Here is a 19,246-nt window from a genome sequence, read left to right on the forward strand (position 1 = left end):
ATTAAAAAGTTATGAATTAAATTATTTCTAAGGTCCTATTTTTCTTTAACTTCTTAAAAAAGTGATACAGCCACTTATATTGGTTACTAAATTTTCTTCTTCCTTTTTACATGAAACTTATTTGTTGGGAGTTAGATAGAGTATGCTGAAATTAAGAATATAAAGCAAGAGAGGAAGGCTTTCTTTGGGGCCTCTTCCCTAGTTTAAGGGGCCTTTGAAGGTATCTCTAATCACACGGACAGTATTCAGGAGCAAAATATCACCCCAGGGACATAGCCATTTGTTTTTTTTTTTTAATAGCATAAAAATTTAGTAGTGGCCAGAAAGTTGGTATGGAGAGAAAATAAAAAGTAAAGCTGTTAAGTGAAATTAAAGCTTTTCTAGAAAATAACAAGATTTTATTAACCAGCTATATAATGGTACCACATAGAAAGTTCAAAATATTAAATCACTTCAAACATCTCAAAAGTAAGTATGTCACTAACAGAACTTTCAAGTATGTAAGAAACTGATTTCCTACCTGTGAACCCCTTGTCAGTACATGTAAAAACTGGATGCCAAAGAGTCTAGCCATTTCACTGGTTTTCCCAATCAGGTCCAACTGTTCTAACATTTGGAGATTTCCACGGACACGGCTAATGTAGTGATCAACCATTTTCCATCTGTTAAAAAGAGAATACGTGCCATGAACATTATGGAAAAATGTGGACGTTGGAAACTAGTATTAATTCTGCCAAAACCTACATATTAAAAATGAGGATTTAAGAAGGTAATCATGATGTGAGCCTTCAGCAAAATATGTACAGAAGTTAAACATTAGAAAATCTCATATATTTCAAGGGCATAAAACTTAGTGAAAATATACAAAGTTTAAAACAGTACTTGTGATAAGGTAGTAAGTCTAATAATTATTTTCAGCATTTCGTTTGATGTTACTCTATTTTTATTATAAAAAATTAACACCCTCTTAGATGCTGCTTCTGATGCAATAATTATACAATTCTAATTTATCATATCTATGAGTTTTTAAAGAACATGGAGATTTTGGGTTATCACTGTAAATACCAGTCTAAAAGTATGCATTATCTGTTCATGGGGAAAAAAAATCAGTAATCTGGTAACTATTTTTTTTTAGTAATTTGGTAACTATTTAGGAAAATAACTTTAATGAGGTTATACCTGTGCTAAGTGTGTGTCAAATCAGTATTTTCTGTGTAAATACATTCTGTTCTTTGATTTAAATCTTTACACAAATTAACCTCTTTACCCTGCCTTTTTTGTTAAGAAAATAAGCAAACAACAACAAAAAACCTTCCACCAAAGCCATGAACAAAAGTTCTGATTGAATACTAAAATGTAAAAACAATCCAAAGGTATATCATAAAGAATAATATTTATTCATTTAAAGAATATTAAGGTTCAAATACATCACAACCTTTAATTATATGGCTTTTAGAATACAGTCACAAAATTTTCGATAAAAAAGTTTTAAAAGCCATGATACCTGATTAATTCACAGAGAAAAACTATAGAAAATGAACTCACCCTATAATAAAAGGGTCTGATAATAACCAGTATTAGCAAGAGTGTGGAAAAATTATAACCCTCATACAATGCTGATGGGAAAGTAAAACAGTATAGTTGCATTGGCAAACAGTCTGGCAATTCCTCAAATTGTTAAACAAAGAGTTACCATATAATTCACTGATTCCACTGCTCAGTATATATCCAAACATGGAAACATACATCTACACAAAAACCTATACCCAAATGCTCTTAACAGCACTATTTGAAACAGCCAAAAAAGTGGAAATAACCTGTGTCCATCAACTGATGATTGAACAAAATGTGGTATATATCCACATAATGGAATATTATTTGGCAATAAAAGGAAATGAAGTACTGACACGTGCTACAGTATGAATGTATATGGTCAACATATACTAAAAGAAGTCAGTCACAAAAGGCAACATATTATATGGTTCTATTTATAAGGAATGTCCCAAACAGGTAAATCTATGGAGACAGAAAGCAGATTCATAGGGGTGGGGGTAGAAAAGGGAAGCCTGGAGGGTGATGGCTAGTTGATGCAGGTTCCTTTTTTAGGACAATGCAAATACTAAGATTTACTATGGTAATGCTACACAACTGAATATATGAAAATCAATGAATTGTACACTTTAAATGGATGAATTATATGGTATGTGAATTGTATCAGAACAAAACTGTTAAAAAGAATTTAAAAAAAGCTATCCTAAAAACTTTATATTCAATTTTTAAATAAAATAAACAGAAATACTGTCCTATAAAACATGTTTCTAACAATATATTGTGACTATTTCTCTATACTTACATATTTTTATAGCTGAGTATACTATTATATAATTATAATTTAATGGCTCTGTTACTGAGTATCTTCTATTACTATATGCAATGCTGTGATGAACATCCTTATGGCTATGTACTGATGCTGAAATATTTCCTTAGGATAAATTCCTAGATATGTTCAAAAGGCTTGCTATGATTTAGTTTTTTTTTTTTTTTTTAAGATTTTATTTATTTATTCAGGAGAGACAGAGACAGAAAGAGAGACAGAAAGAGAGAGAGAGAGAGAGGCAGAGACACAGGCAAAGGGAGAAGCAGGCTCCTTGCAGGGAGCCCGACGTGGGACTCGATCCCGGGTCTCCAGGATCAGGCCCTGGGCTGAAGGCAGGAGCCACCTGGGCTGCCTTGATTTAGTTTTTAAGATGTAGTAACACACTGCTTTCCAGAACATGTTACCATTGAACACTACATCTGAAACTAAATATGTACTTTATGTTGGCTAACTGAATTTAAATAAGAAAAAATTGACATTCAAGCTAGTCATGATAAAGTGCTTGTTTGCTTTTCATCTTTGTCAACTCAATAATTTTTAAGTTATTAAGTTATTACTAGTTTGATAGGCAAAAGAATTATATCACATTTTAATGTATTTTTGTTTTAGATTATTAAGGTAATTCTTCAATAATATAGATTTGTCAATGTGAATCTGAGGTAATGTTATGTGTCGATTTAGTCAGTCCCTTTAAAATAAAACAAAATGGATCTAATGACATCCTTTCTATAGACCACATGGATGGTCAATGACCTGTTTTGGGAGTTCCCTAATTCCTTCTTCTGCTTAATCTGGCCTACTGCTGAACTACTCTAATAAATTTTTCAGTTCAGTTATTGTGTTCTTCAGCTCCATGATTTGTTTAGTACTTTTTAATATTTTCTATCTCTGATAAAATTCTTATTTTGCTCATGTACTGCTCTCTTGACCTTAATGAGCATCTTTATGACTGTTATTTTGAATTCTTGGTCAGGTAAATCATATAACTGTTTCATTATGGTCAGTTTCTAGAGATTTAACTTTTTCTTTTGTTTGGAGAATCTTTGCCTGGTTCTTCATTTTCTTTGACTTTTCTATGTTGGTGCCCTACATTAGACGAAGTAGGCATGTCTCCCAGTCTTCATGGACTAGCCTTATACAGAAGACTTCCACCAATCATTTTAGTTAGAGATTCTGGGAGCCTTTACCAACTCTTTCCTTTCCGAGGAAGAAGCAGGCAGCTGTGGTTTCTGTTCACCCACTCTGTGTTGAGCAGAAGGCAGAGTTATGGTGTCTGCCAGTCCAAACCACAGTCTTTGTTCTCCTCTAGGCACTTAGACTGTGTTGAACCTGTCAGAGCTCCAAGACTAGAAAGACAGATGGCAGTTTTTGTATAGCTGTGGAGTTGGGGTACTGGATGCATGGATTTCTCTTTCCAGAGGTAAGCTGAGAGGTGGGATTTTTCATTCACTCATTTTGTGCTGAGGAGGATGTATGGCATCTACCAGCCCATGCCACTGTCTCCATTTGGCTCTGCCAGCTAGACTGGGCTAGACTTGTGAGAACTCCTTTGGAAAAGTTGGGGTGCCAGACATGCAAATCACCCCCTCTCCTCCTCTGGGAAAAACAGAGAGCTAGGGGCCTTTTCCTGATCATATGGCTCTGGGCCAGAGGCAGGGACTCTGGCAAGAGGGTGTCCTAAATCTTCCTACCAGCTTTGGTGAGTCTGGTTCTGTATTTATCATCCAGGGTGCAGGATCTTTCAATTAGTTTCTGGGTTTCTCACAAAGGGAATCTGCGAATTGTTGCTGAATCATTGTTTATAAAAAAAAAGGAGGATCTAGGGCTTCCTACTGTACCATCTTGCTGATGTTACTCCATATCTTTCTTAACATTTTTAAAGTATTTAAAAAGCGGACTTTTTACATTAAAAAAAAAAATCTTTTAAAATAAGATCACCTTCATGGGGTGCCTGGGTGGCTCAGTTGGTTAAGCGACCTACTCTTGGTTTCAGCTCAGGTCACGATCTCAGGGTCATGAGATCAAGCCCCGTGTCAGGTTCTGTGCTTAGCTTGGAGTCTGCTTGGAACTCTCTTTCTATCTCTCCTTCCTGTTTGCTTGCTCTCTCTAAAATAAATAAATAAATAAATCTTTAAAAAATAAATAAAAATCAGATCACCTTTGTTCCTACTTTCTGGTCCTATTTGGCTCACCACATGGTATAAAAAGAGAATGGAAAAAAAATGTGACAAAGTAAAATTCAGTTAGATAATTTTGTTGTTAAAGAATTATGCCATCCTCCTAACACTATGAAACTCAAGTATAATAAGCAAATACAAGTTTTTATTTGGGGAAGAGAAAGAGAAATACAAAGCATAAGCTACTCCTGATAGCACATCTAAAAAGAAGGTTACAAAAAAGGAGACTTAAGAATTCCAAGTAAAAACTCATTTATTTTGAAGTTTATTCCTTGGATTGGTGCTACATCCAGGAAATGAAGAAAAAAATTTTTTTTTTCTTTTTTAGTAGAAGCTACATCACCTTCTACTATCAACACATAGTTCTTACCTCAGAAACTGGAATAGTATTAAAAAACTATTGCTTGGAAAGCAGATGAAATCAGAATGCTACTATGAGTTCCCTTGATCATTAATATTAGGGACTAGGAAGTTTTTTTAAAGCTGATTGAAGAATCTAAACAAGAAACCTAACATTTTATGAAAAAATACATTCTAACAACACAACTTTGAGAACATAACTCATTTATAAGAATTAAGGGCTTTCAGGAGACCAAATCTGAACTTCCAAAAACAAAATGATGATAACGAGGCTACTTCATGCCTTACAAACACATTAAATATAAGAAATTCTTGATTGGCAAGTTACTTTAATTCCTGAGGCAATTTATTAAAAAATGTGTCTTCTTACTTAAAACACTGTACAAAGCAAATGCCAATTACAAAGTATGACTTACTTTGTAAAAATTCACTTAAATTTAAAAATAAAATTGTGTGATCTTCCAAAGTATCTCCAAAGAAAGAATGTATGGTCTCTCCATGTAACACTAGCTAACTAACATAAATGGTCCAATGTCTAGTGCAAGTCCTTTATGTATTATGTTAGGTCAGTTCTCTAGTTCACTTGGCAAAAGCAATTATTTACCCCAGATAATGCCTAATTAGGGTAGCAAAATATACATTTAAACATCCCAGGGCTTATAAATGAACCACCAAATGTAGTTTTCAATGTTCAGTTTAGTATTAATATTAAAATATTCATTTTGGGGTGCCTGGATGGCTCAATCAGTTGAGCATCTGACTCCTGGTTTCGGCTCAGGTCATATGATCTCAGCGTTGTGAGATCGAGCACTGCAATGGGCTCCATGCTCAGTGGTGAATCTGCTGGAGATTCTCTCCTCTCTCTTTACTCCTTCTCCCACTAATGCATGCTCTCTCAATAAAATAAAAGTTTCATTTTATTTATTGATAGATTACTTCTCCTAAACTTCTATTCTATAAGGCTTTGATCTTAAGCTTAGTGCTTTCTGTGACTTCACTTTACTTCCTTGAGATTCCTCAAAAGACAGGCTCAGAAAGCAGTGCCCCTAAATATATCAAGTTGTTTTTAAGGCTCTATTTCCATCCTCACTGTCATGTGACCTTATTATTCAGTAAGCAGAGTTTCATTCATTTCAAACATCAGACACATTAATTTCAAGGTTTTATTCTTTATATAGCTATTATCTAAGCTTATTACTATCATTTTACCTTCAACTTAAATAAAAGTAGAGGTGAGAACTTTCACTTCTATGATGTAATAAATGGTACTGGACTAGCTTTCCTACTTTGATAAAACAGTAGGTAATTGTTTCTGGGCAACAAACAATAGGCAATGTAAGGCCGTGCTCCTTGAGGGAAAAAAAAACCTGTGAAGTGAAGCCCAGCCCATGCAGAGGCAATTTCCTAAATATACTGCAGCATGCTAGAATCTAAGTAGAGCATGGCCATCTTGCTAAGCTTAGGAGGCAAAGATCAGAGTGCAGGCAGTTCGTAGCTAGAATCTGTGGGGCAGAGTTATTGGTGCAAGCAGCAGAGGTTAGCAGTTAGGAACACTGGTGGGGATTTCTTGTGAGTGACTGGCCCAGGGCTGTGCTGAAAATGAGGAAGATGAGGCTTCTAAAGAGCAGCTGCTATGAACTTGGATTTGGAATAGAACTATTTAGACGGTGCTGGGGTTGAAGGCCTAGTAATGCCAGAGAGGACAGACCTCATTACCTCTTTGTTAACAAGTTGGGCATCCAGCTTAGGAGGCCTTTGCTGTAGAGTCAGGCCTACTATAGACAAACCTAAAACCAAGCACTAGCAATATGCAATATTCTATTTATAATATGCTATATTTATTTATATGCTATACATATTTATATGCTATATATAGCAATATGCAATAGTTTGGAGATTGAGTCCTGCCAAGTTTGAGGGACTTAGAAAACACCTTGGCTTTCCAGATAATCATCTTAAAAAAGGTATAAAAACCAAGTTTGTGTAAGTTCAAGGTGATCAGCCAATAACTAAATTGCCAATTTGAGCAAAAATAAACATGCTTCACAGGAAGATAAAATCCAGAATTTGCACAAAAGAACATCAACAATATCCATTACATAATCATGCAAAGAAACAAACAAAACATATGACCTAGTTAAGAAAAAAAAGCAGTTAAACAACAATTAACACAGAGATAGCCAGATGTTGGATTAACTATTATAGATATGTTCAGGAATCTAAAGAAAAAATATTCAAAATATTAAAAGAAAAATATAGTCTTAATGAGTGAATAGACAGAACAACAAAATATAGAAACTATAAAAAGAATCAAATGAGAATTTAGGAGGTAAAAATGCAATAACTGAAATACAATATGTATCAGTTGGCCTTAACAGGAGACTAGTGATGACAGAAGGAAGTCCAGTAAAAGACTGAGGAAAAATGTACAGAGCCTCAGAGATTTGTATGACACTGTAATATAGTTTAGTACACATGTAATTTGGAGTCTTCGAAAGAAAAAAGTGGGGGGCAAAAAAAAAAATTTAAAGAAATAGCCAAAAATTTCCTAAATTTGATGAAAAATATCAATTTAAAGATCTAAGAGGCACAGCAAACACCAAGAAAGCTAAACAAATTCTTAAAAATCCACATCTAGGAATATCATAGTAAAATTACTGAAAACCAAGGCAAAGGGAAAAACCTTGAAACCAGCCGGGGGGGGGGGGGGATCACAGAATTCTGTTTCAGATTAAAAAAAGCTGCAAAATGACAACACTCCAGTTTAACAAATAGCTGCATAATCTACAGAATCATGTTTTCCTTTTTAAAGATTTTACTTATTTATTCATGAGAGACACACAGAGAGAGGCAGAGACATAGGCAGAGGGAGAAGCAAGCTCCCTGTGGGGAGCCCGATGTGGGACTTGATCCCAGGATCCCGGGATCATGACCTGATCCAAAGGCAGATGCTCAACCGCTGAGCCACCCAGGCATCCCTAAAATCGTTTCCTTGAGGCCATCAGAAAGTTGAGGTTACAAGAGAATCAGGTAAACTTAATTTTACAGGGTGACAAATACATCTAAAGATAGATAGGAGATATAATTTATTTCTTCTTTGGCAGAGTACTGGCAGCAGAGGTAGCTGCCATAAAAGCACTTAGGAGTGAAACAATTAAAATGTTAATAAATTCTTTTTTTCTTTTTTAAAAAATGTTAATAAATTCTTAAAGGTCATGAATAGCCCAGCATGGCAGTTTATAATTGCTGGGAAATCCAGATACTGGGAGTGTTTTTTCCCATGCCCTCCCCACCCCCAAGACTGGGTGGGAGGGCAGGGCACAAAAGAATGAAATCCTGGATCTTCCTCTGACTTTTTCTCTCATATGAAGCAAAGGCTTGAGCTGCTGTGGAACTGGAAGGAAACTCTAATACTCAGGATTTAAGCAGAAATCCACTATCTCTGGGGAAACAACAATGCAAAAGATGTGTGCTTCTGGGAAAGGAGTAGAAGCTAAAGCTGCACCTGAAGGAGGGACAGGCAACCTCCCGTTCCAACTGTGGGCTTTGTACTAAGTACAAGCAACAGCTGTCTACTACTGAAAAAGAGGCAGGAAATCTTTCTATCATAGATTCCAGGCAAAGAAACAGCACTGCTAAGGCAGGAATAGAAGCAAAGAACCATCTTCCCTTGGGGTAGTCAGGAAACCTGCTTGGGACCAAGACCTGCCAATAGTACAGAGCAGAGGTCTAATGCACTGTGGGAAGTACAGGACTGTTGAGAAAGCCTCATCCCTGAGCCTGAGGAGGACATAAACCTCTAAAGACTATGGACCAGGAGAGCTGAGTAATCCCCCTGCCTTCATTATAAGCCTTACAAAGAGGAAAAGCAGTCAACTGTTCATGAAGCTGGACTTTGAAAAAATGCACTGAATATATTGGAAAAATGAGAATGACGGTTGATTTCTCATCAGAAACGAAAGCCAGAAGAAAAGGAAGTGAAATCTTTAAAATGGTAGTAGAAGAAGAAGAAAAAAAATCTCAACCCCAGAATTAGACACTGAAATATCTTTAAAATATATATCTTTCAAATATAAGGGTGTGATAACGACATTTTAAGATGATTAAAGGCTGAGAAAATTTGTTGTCAGCAGACTTACAGAAGAATTGCCAAAGAAAACAATTTAGCAGTTTCTTAAAATATTAAACATACTATCCATGTGACCCTGCAATTCCACTTCCAGAGAAATGAAAATGTATGTTCACAAAAAGACTTGCATTTGGTTTTATTCATAACAACCTCAAATGAGGAACAACCCAACTGTCCATCAGTAGGTGACTGGATAAATATATTGTGGTATATTCATACAACTGTTACTGAGTAATAAAAACGAACAATTTACTGGTCTATGCAACAACATGGCTGAATCTCAAAAAAATATTATGCCTTCTTGAAAGAAGCCAGACAAAAAGGTGTAGATTGTAAATAATTCTAGAGTGGGCAAAACTGATCTATAGTAATAGAAATTCAATTAGTACTTACCTGGGTGGTTAAGGGATAGGTAGGTTGACTGCAAAGCTTACAATGGGTGTTTGAAATGATCACTATCTTAGATTGGGGTAGTGGTTACAAAATGTATACATTTTTTAAAGTCATGACAATACAATTTAAATGTGTCCACTTCTTTCTATGTAAATTATACTCTAATAATAATATTGATTTTAACAAAGAGCTATTATCCTCTTCAGGGTTATAAAACATTACCTGTACAGATCTGTCTTGTTATCAAACCAATCTGATAAGACTCGAAAGGTAAAGAGGGGAAAACGCTGATGAAGAACATGAAAGCTCACATTTTCAAAGGTGTAGTTAGTTAAAGCCACCTAAAAAAAACAAAAACAAAAACAAAACAAACAAAACCAAGACTTTAATAATGCTTGCATTTATGTGCAAATATGGTTCTAAAAGATCCAAAATATTACTTCAAACTTTTCACAGCAGACATGAAAGCTATCCATAAAAATGATGTTACAACTGAATCAGAAATAATTTAAAACTATGTATATACAACCTTCTAGACAGAAATACTTATAATATTTAATTAGAAAACAATCAGACCTGATGAGTTCACCTTTGTCATGACATGCTCGAGAGATCGGTTTTTATCATTTCTTTTTATACTCTATGCCAATACAAACACTGACAGAAGCATTTAAAAAAACTTTTTATAAGTTATTTTTTTTTCTTTATAGTAATCTCTATATCCAACGTGGGGCTTGAACTCATGACCCTGAGATCAAAAGTCACATATTCTTCTGACTGAGCCAGCCAGGCACCCCCGACAGAAGCATTTTTAGAGTATTACAATCCTTTTAGTATGTCTTAAAGACACCTCCTTTAATATCTGTTGGGAAGGAAAGCCCAGACTTTTCAAATTTTTTATTATAGGTTCCCTTTTTTGTTTTTGAACAATTTTTTGAACAATGTTTATAGTTGTGTTATAGTGGGGGTCCTACAATAAGTATATATTTTCAAACAACTTTTTAATGATTTAACAATTTTTGTAAGTCATTTTCAGGGTTCTGCAGCTATAGTCTCACTGTGAACCCCTTGCTTGCTCATGCATAAATGTATTTGCAATATCAAATATTCAGGTTTAGTATTTTTGCCTATTACTGTTTCACATGTACAACCATTTTGGCTGAAATGTTAAATGGTGGAAAAGTATAATGGATGTGAATGTAGGAAGTAATTTTAATCATATATAATTGGTCACAGGCCTAAATTGCATTAACTATCGCTGTTTTATTCAACAATGCCTAGTTGTTTTGTATACATTAACCGTTTGGGTGTAAGATTGTGTGTCAATCCAACAGGGAGCCACAGTATTTAAACAGACCAACCTAATGTTACAACTACTTTGAGGTGGCCAAATGTAAAGTAAAAGCCTTAAAGTGGTGCAATTTCAGGACGCCTGGGTGGCTCAGTGGTTAAACATCTGCCTTCCACTCAGGGCATGATCCCAGGTCTGGGATCGAGTTCCACATCAGGCTCCCTGCGAGGAGCCTGCTTCTCCCTCTGCCTATGTCTCTGCCTCTCTCTGTCTCTCATGAATAAATAAATAAAATCTTTTTTTTAAAAAAATGGTGCAATTTTGTATAACTTAGTATATCAGTAGTTAAATAAATGTGGATTGCCATGGGAAAAAAACAAAACACTTTTAAGTAAGTTAATTTTCTGTTCTTTCCATACTTACTTTTTGGTTGGTAATGGCATAATGATTAACAGAATTCCACAGATTCAAAAATGAGTTATCTAGTTAAGGGCAGGCACTCACCCTGCTTTCAAGAATTACACTGGTACTAGGACCCAATACGTTGACATTATGGACATTAATATTATGGACATTATTATGGACATTAATATTATGACATTAATTTCATTCCAGAGGCAAAAGACTAAAAGTAAATAGCAGAAATGTTTTCTCCTTCCTCAAAATATGTAGGAAAAAGGGGCACCTGGCTGGTGCAGTTTCAGATAAGGTAGTGACTTCACGGGTTGTGAGAAGGAGCACTGCCTTGGGCTCCATACTCAGCAGGGAGTCTGCTTGAAGATCCTCTCTCTCTCCCCCGCTCCGCGCCCCCCCCCCCCACTTGTTATAGAGTGTACATGTGCATGCTGTCTCTCAAATAAACAAATCTTAAAAAAAATATATGTAGGAAAAAGTATTTAATGGAAAAAGAATACTAAAAATGGGTCTAAATTCATAAAATATACCTCTACCTAGATGCTGTCTCAGAAATAACTACAAGACATAAGCAATCTAGACAATGGCAGGCGTGTCTATGCAAAATGGAAACTGAGGAATCTGCAGTCCTCATTTTTAGGTCAGCTTGGGATTCTGAGGAATAATTTAAAAGCAGTTCACATTTGTACATTGTAATTTTAAGATCTTTTCTTTTCCATTTCTACAATCCAGCAGGTATAAAACAAGGATTGAATTTTAAAGGCTCATTTCAATGCAGTGACCCAAACTGGTCTTACTTTATCTACAATTTCTATCAATCTCCAAAACGACAGCACTGCAATTAGTATACTAGCAAGCACACGACATGCATACACTCAGAGTTTTAAACTTTGGAACAAACCTATTCTAGAGTCACCAGTATAAAGCAGGTACTAACCCATTTTCTCAGAAGTAAATCATCATTTTTTCCCAACAATCACTACTGGTCTGGAGTACTTCCTCAAACATAAGTGAATAACTTGTTTTATTATCCATTCCTTATATTTGAGTGACTCTTCTACCTGCTAATGAATATTTTTATTTGGTTGGTTTTTTGTTTTGTTTTTAATTTCCGTTTAGTGTTATAGAAAATGGAGCCAAATACCTGATCTTTGGTAGTTACATGACTACCTAACACAGAGTACAGCACTTTAGATCAAAGCTAAACTTTTGCTGGAGTATACATCCTCATTAACACAAGCAATCAAAAACAAAAAATAACAACAACAAAAAAACACAAGCAATCAAAAAAAAAAATCTCTACAGAAAAGGTCACCTTATTGTCTGTAGCTCTCTCATTAGGGAAAATTGTGAAGCTTGCCACGTAAGTTCACCCATAAAGATTAACTAGGGGATTTTTGTGACTCAAATCAAACAATAAAATCTTAAGAAACTGGTCCCCAATATCTGAGACAGATGGCAGATCTATAGTCTGGGTTGATTTTATTTCAAACAGAACAATTTCACAAATTGGACTAAGACTAAACATAGTATAACCTTATGATATCCACTCTAAGTCCTCTTGGTGTCACAGGAGCATAAATATAATTTCAGCTGTGAGTAAAACTAAAGGAAGGAAACATGAACTCTAAAATTAACATGATCTACCTTTAGAACGTTTCAATTTTTAGGGAGTGATTTACTTTAGAAATTGAAATATGAATCCAGAAATATGAAGTAGGAGTTTGTTGCTTGTTTTCAAGGGAATTTTTTTTTTGTATTATAAAATTTTAATACTTTGGTAACTGTGCTTCTTTATTATTATTATTTTTTTGGCTGTTAAAACGTGTTTTTTTTTCATAGTTACAATTTTTTAAAAAAATAAATTTATTTTTTATTGGTGTTCAATTTACCAACATACAGAATAACACCCAGTGTGCTCATCCCGTCAAGTGCCCCCCCAAATTTAAGTTAAACAATAGATAAATGTACTATGTAGATCAGAGCCAGAATTGATATAAAGTGTTACAATGCTTGTACATTTATTTATTGATAAAGGAATGGTCTGACAGAGGTATGGTTACACTTTCCATTCACAGCTGTAGTCAATGTGCAAAACACAACAGTTAATCACTTCAGTAATAAATTTATACTCAGAACTGGGAGAGGTGGTCAGAATTAGTGCAGCAGAACAGAGAAAATAAAGATGAAATTTTAAAAAATGGAAGGAGATTTTAACTATCTGTGCCCTATATCCTTCACCACTTTATTCCCTCAGTTGTCCTCATTACCTGAGTCTTCAATTAAAAATTTTTGATTGACACATACTTTACATAAAAAAATGGGGATCCCTGGGCGGTGCAGTGGTTTAGCGCCTGCCTTTTGGCCCAGGGCACGATCCTGGAGACCCAGGACCGAATCCCACGTCGGGCTCCCTGCATGGAGCCTGCTTCTCCCTCTGCCTGTGTCTCTGCCTCTCTCTTTCTCTCTCTGTGACTATCATGAATAAATAAAATATTTTTAAAAAAATGTACAAAAATTTAAGGTGAACTTATGAATTTTTATGTATATGTACAACCATATAACCACCACCCATATGAAGATAAGAAATTTCTAGGACACTGGAAGACTGTCAAGAATATATCATGTATTTATATATTTATTTTATATATACTTATAATAAAATATACACTAAGCTCTCTGAAGACAGACAGCATGCCTACAATGAGTCTGAGTCTTGATCCCTTACTAGCTAATGAGGCTTTTAATAAAAGTCACTAAATCTCTGAGAAGGCGTCCCCCTTCAGTTTTCTCTATTTGGAATAGTACCTCACTACTTTGTGGTTTTATTTATACGCTGCAAGTTTGTATCAAAACTTAAATGACAAGTCTGGGGGCACGGGGGTGGCTCAGTGTTTGAGCATCTGCCTTTGGTTCAGGGTGTGACCCCTTTGGTTCTGGGATAGAGTCTCACATGGGGCTCCCCACAGGGAGCCTGCTTCTCCCTCTGCCTATGTCTCTGCCTGTCTGTCTCTCTCATGAATAAATAAATCTTAAAAAAGTGACAAGTCTGTAAAAGTGCCTTATAGATGATAAAACAATATATGAATGGGCATGAGTACATTATTCTACTTCTACATAAGCTTCATTGCCTACAACACTGTGGAGAGAGTGTTTATTATTTGTTAAATTTAAATAAATTTAAAAACACCTGACATGCTTATTGACAGACTAAAATTGTAATAGGGAACATTAGAAACAGATTCTGATGTAGCCAAACTGAGATAATGGGAGGTTTACATGCTTGTGTGGAAACATCTGACTTTCCTAGAGGCTCTGTTGGGAGTGTTCTCTTCTGGTTCTTCATCTTATGACTGATTCTTAGGATCTGATTCCTCTGTCTGCTCCTTGAAACATTTTTGTCCACAAAAATGACTTTTGGCAAAATCCTGATTACTCTCTCCATTAGCTCATTGACGAATTCATCCACTTTCATGTGACTTCCAAGGCTCTATCTCTGATTTAGACCTTTACCTCATATTTGGGACTTTCCTATTTATACCTGGTTATATGATTGATATTTCATGCTCTAGATTTTTCCACCTGTGATCTTGTATCTATGCCAGAACCCTAAAAGTTATTCTTGACACTTTCTCCTCTTCATCTTTTTGTACATCTAATTCTTGTGGATTTATCTTCTAAATTGTTTTTTGAATCCTTATACAACTGCCAACTTTCATTTGTGCTACCCCAATAATCTCACTCACTGGTTTCCTTACCAGTCTTGTCCTCTTTCATGCTGCTACCAGAGAGTTTGAGGATCTCTAATACGAAATTCTCAGAGCCAGTTTCTTTCCAAAGTCATAAACCTTAAAGTTACAAAACAACTTGAGATATAAGACAGTACTTCCCACAACTTCATTCAGGATTTCCCAGAAATTTCCAGGAATACTTTGGGTTAGGGAAAAAAAAAAGTGACTATTCAATTTGGCCCATCTAGGTAGGGGGGAGGTGTGGTAAGTTATCCAACTCATGACTTTCTCACAGTTGTTTCCATATTTACAAATAAAGATCAGATATTCTGTATATTAAACCTAGAATTAGAGAAAGGCTTTGACCCTGAATTCTCAGTAAGGATTAAAGAAAGCTCTAAACTTTGAAAAATTTACTCCCCAATTTGTGACTTTAACAGTGGATAAGTGTACAGCTGGCTTTGGATCTTCAGGGATGAAATTTAGATTCGATAATTTAATTCTGTGTTTACATAATCAATTAATGTGTTCATCACAGACAGTTCAGAAACTGCAGTTTGAAATATATAATAGAATGTAAAAACCAAATACACCATAGTTTCTATACCTTCCATTTCCTATGCTATGTCATTAGGAACTATTTTGAAGTCACTAGGGATTCCTGTGCTCTGATAATATTTTAAGGAGAAAACAATAAAATTATCACCAAGCAGTATATATGATACATTTTCAAATTAGATGAAATGGTATTATAACTTTAGACTCATGGTGTAAAGAGGAATAAAAATAAGGACTTCTGAATTTTATATAAAGAACATATTTCCTTATGTGAAAGAATTACTATGTGCTGTTGCCCAAAAGAATTGCAGAGGAATGCTTGGAAAGTCCAATGTTTTACATAAATCTAAAAGATCAAGAAAGATCATACTGTATCAAATAGGAGAAGAATACTGTTTTCTTTTAAATATAAACATTTTATCTAATTATCCCAAGTCCAAAATCTGAGAATGGACCAATTTACAGTGGGTGTTTTTATACATTTTAATGAAAGAAATTAGGCAACTTCAAGAATGGAAATATGATGTAAGATCCTATGATCTTATATCTTTGGTAAAATAATTATTTCTCTGAGTGATTGCAAATAAGATAATTTATTGAGAATTATACTACCAAAAATCCTTATCTGGACCCCCAAAGCCTCAACTAGAAGCTGCTATTAACTATTTCCAAGTACTGTCTTTCCAATTTACCTTCTTAGTCTGAATCAGTTTTTAAATGTCCTTAGTTCCCTTCTATGTGTAGACTAAATTTTTCTTATTTAATAAATCAGAAAGACCAAGCTGAATTCATCTGGCATTAAGTACAAAAAATACTGAAATTATACATTTGACACATACAACATAAAACTTTGATAGTTGTAGACTTTTCTAGCTACTGCTAATTAGACACAAATGAAAAAAATTAACATACATCAATAACATTAAGTACTCCTGTGGCTTTGAATTTTAGAATGTAGTGTTTATTTTTGTAAGTATAACAAAAATAATTCACAATGAAGCATAAATTACATAGTAGGCTATACTTAAAACTCTACGATAACTAAAATACTTATACCATCCTAATCTCTTATTTCCAATAAAATTTTAGATGAAGCACGTTACCTCATTTCTCATGATTCTCCAAAGATTTAGTGTAATTCGGCCAACAATATTTATTTCACTCATTGTTTCTGATCCATAGTCATCTCTTTCAGGTGCAAATCTATTCTCAATTTTGTCATCTACAGAAATGAATACAGATTGCATTACTCAAAGAAACCAAATTTCCAAGCAAATTATGCCAAATAAAATGAGAATAAAATTTTAAAAGATTAAAGATGAAATATAATCATCTATTTTGTATTAGAGAATAATCGTTATTTTGATTAAAACAATTTTTCCCTCTAAGTTATGAATTTTGTGAAATGTCTCTGAAAATTATATACTTTTTAAATAATAAAAATGTGTATAAACACATTTTTTAAATAATAAATCTTTTGCACTTTAAATTTGGTAATTTCTGGTGCTATTTTTATGAACACCTAACACTACAGCATTTCTTTGGTGTTAGGATGAATATGTTTATTGTTATACTGGTCATTTCTTGGAAAACATAGTAGAGTTTTTAACCTAAACAACTCTCTAAAAATTTATTGACATCAGTTGATGATGTTCATATTTGGAATGAATTTCTCCTTTGTATGGATAACTAGATGAAGAGTAGAGTTCTGAGTCTAGTTTCTTAGATGACTTTACCTAAAATATAAATTAAAATGTGTTTCTCTTATATAACACTGGGTATATACAAAAGTTAGAGGATCTATAATAATATATATGTCTATATACATATATATACACATACACACACATATATATATTTAGCATATATTGAATGTCTACTATCTTCTAAAAACTTTATTATTTCTTTTATTTTAACCTAGCCACTTTATAATGTTAGTGTAATCTTCATTTTGCATTGTAGTAAATTCTACTCAGAAATCTTATTATCTTGGCCCAGGTCATACAGTAACAGAACCAATATTGTAAACCAGGGTTACTTGATTCCGGAGAACATTTACATATACTCATCCCTCTTTCTTTAAAGAGATGATGTTTAAAAGTTGATTTCATTTAACATTTATATAATGTTTACTATGTTCTTAGGCACTGTTCTAAGTACTTTACAATTGCTCTATGAGATAAGTTCTATTTCATCCTCATTTTACAGATGAACAAACTGAAGTGTGACTAGGTTAAGTAACTTGTTTGACATCACATAACTAGTGAGCAGGACAGTCAGGAATTGAACCCTGGCAATCTTTCTCCAGCACCTGTGCTCTTTACTGCCTAACCATTCCCTTTTTATTATACCATGCTGCCTCATAAAAATGGTTTCAGTAGTGTTCTATAAGGCTAGAAGTTGGGAGTGCCTGATTGGCTCAGTTGGTAGAGCATGTGATTCTTGATTCCAGGGTCAGGAGTTCAAGCCCCACCTTGGGAGTGGAGCCTACTTAAAGACAGACAGATAAGTAAATAAATAAATGGACAAGAGCTTTCATTCACTTTTCTTTTCTAATTTATTTATTTTAGAGCATAGAGAGAGAGCACATGTGCACATGAGGTGGGGAGGGGAAGAGAAGGAGGGAGAATCCTCAAACAGAAACCCTGCTAAGCAAGGGGACCCTGAGATCATAACCTGAGCCAAAATCAAGAGTTGGCCACGCCACCAACTGAGCTACCCAAGTGTCATTCACGTTTCTGATCTGAAGTCATATACCTTACCTGTTATAGCTAATTAAACTGATTAATAAGTAGACCTGAACACTCACACTGATGATCCTGAGTATTCAGAAACCTACCCCAAAAGAAATGTTGAAAAAACCGAGGGGTGCCTGGTGGCTCAGTCTTAAGGAAGTGCCTGCCTTCGGCTCAGGTCATGTTCCTGCAGTCCTGGGATCTAGCCTTGCCTGGAGTCAGGCTCCCTACCTCTACTGCTCCTCCTAACTCATGCTCTCTCTAGCTCTGCTCTCTTTCAAATAAATAAAATCTTAAAAAAAAAAAAAGTGTTGAAAAAATGGAGATATGCCACTATTCCTAGCACTCAAGGGACACAGAAGCTATGAAAAATTTGTGCAATGAAAAACTAAAATTATTTCCGCCTTTTTGTTCCAAGCTTTTTGCAAAGCTCAAAATACTTCTTGTCCTTGAATCTTCTAGCTTCAGCTTCAGCCTTTCCCTTTAAAGTTACTACCACTTAAGATACTGTATTGAAGTCATAACCTCTCCCAGGAGTTCTCTATTTTCACCAATATAATCAAAGTAAATGCTTTTGTCCTAGTTAGATCAGTGACTTTATTTATTTTTTATTTTAGGTACAAGTGTGACAAATATATTTCTTTTTATGGTTATTAAAGTTCTCTCCTGTATTTCAGTAAATGAAGCATTTTATTTTACTTTATTCCACTGTTGGTCATAGTTTGATCAGTGACTTTAAAACAAAGTTATTAAAAATTCTGTAGTTATAAAGAAAAACATAATTCTGAAAAGTGCTTTATAATTATGATGTTATTTTTGCTCCTGTCCTTCAAACAGAATCAGACTTATGGGAAACAGCCTTCAAAATTCATGCAACTTTTCAGCCTGATACCTAAATAAAAATCAAGAGTGTTCCTCTACTATCTTCTCCTTCTTTATAATAACCGGAAGGATAAAACATAGAACCAGACAAAATAAAATTATACGTTTTGTGTTTCATAATGATTATAAAGTCTACCTCATAATGTAGAAAAATACTTAATAAGATGCAGGATGAAGGAAGCATAACAAAAATGGGATA

The 19,246-nt window shown here is 34.5% G+C and overlaps 1 protein-coding gene across 5 annotated transcripts in view; it reads right to left on the minus strand.

The window, feature by feature from the left end:
* REV3L (REV3 like, DNA directed polymerase zeta catalytic subunit) overlaps positions 1-19,246 on the minus strand; it is a 177,120-nt gene that overhangs the window by 36,566 nt on the left and 121,308 nt on the right. For all 5 annotated transcript variants that reach the window (XR_005368156.1, XR_005368157.1, XM_038554964.1 and 2 more), the window contains exons 20-22: positions 16,534-16,652; positions 9,659-9,777; positions 521-662 (exon numbers count right to left, since the gene is read on the minus strand). Coding sequence is in view for 3 of the 5 variants with exons in the window: in XM_038554964.1 (XP_038410892.1) it covers positions 521-662; positions 9,659-9,777; positions 16,534-16,652 (380 nt within the window). In the remaining 2 variants the exon portion in view is untranslated. The remainder of the gene's footprint in view (positions 1-520; positions 663-9,658; positions 9,778-16,533; positions 16,653-19,246) is intronic.

The sequence above is a fragment of the Canis lupus genome, chromosome 12 (assembly GCF_011100685.1).
Source record: "Canis lupus familiaris isolate Mischka breed German Shepherd chromosome 12, alternate assembly UU_Cfam_GSD_1.0, whole genome shotgun sequence".
In the NCBI taxonomy this organism is placed as follows: Eukaryota; Metazoa; Chordata; class Mammalia; order Carnivora; family Canidae; genus Canis; species Canis lupus.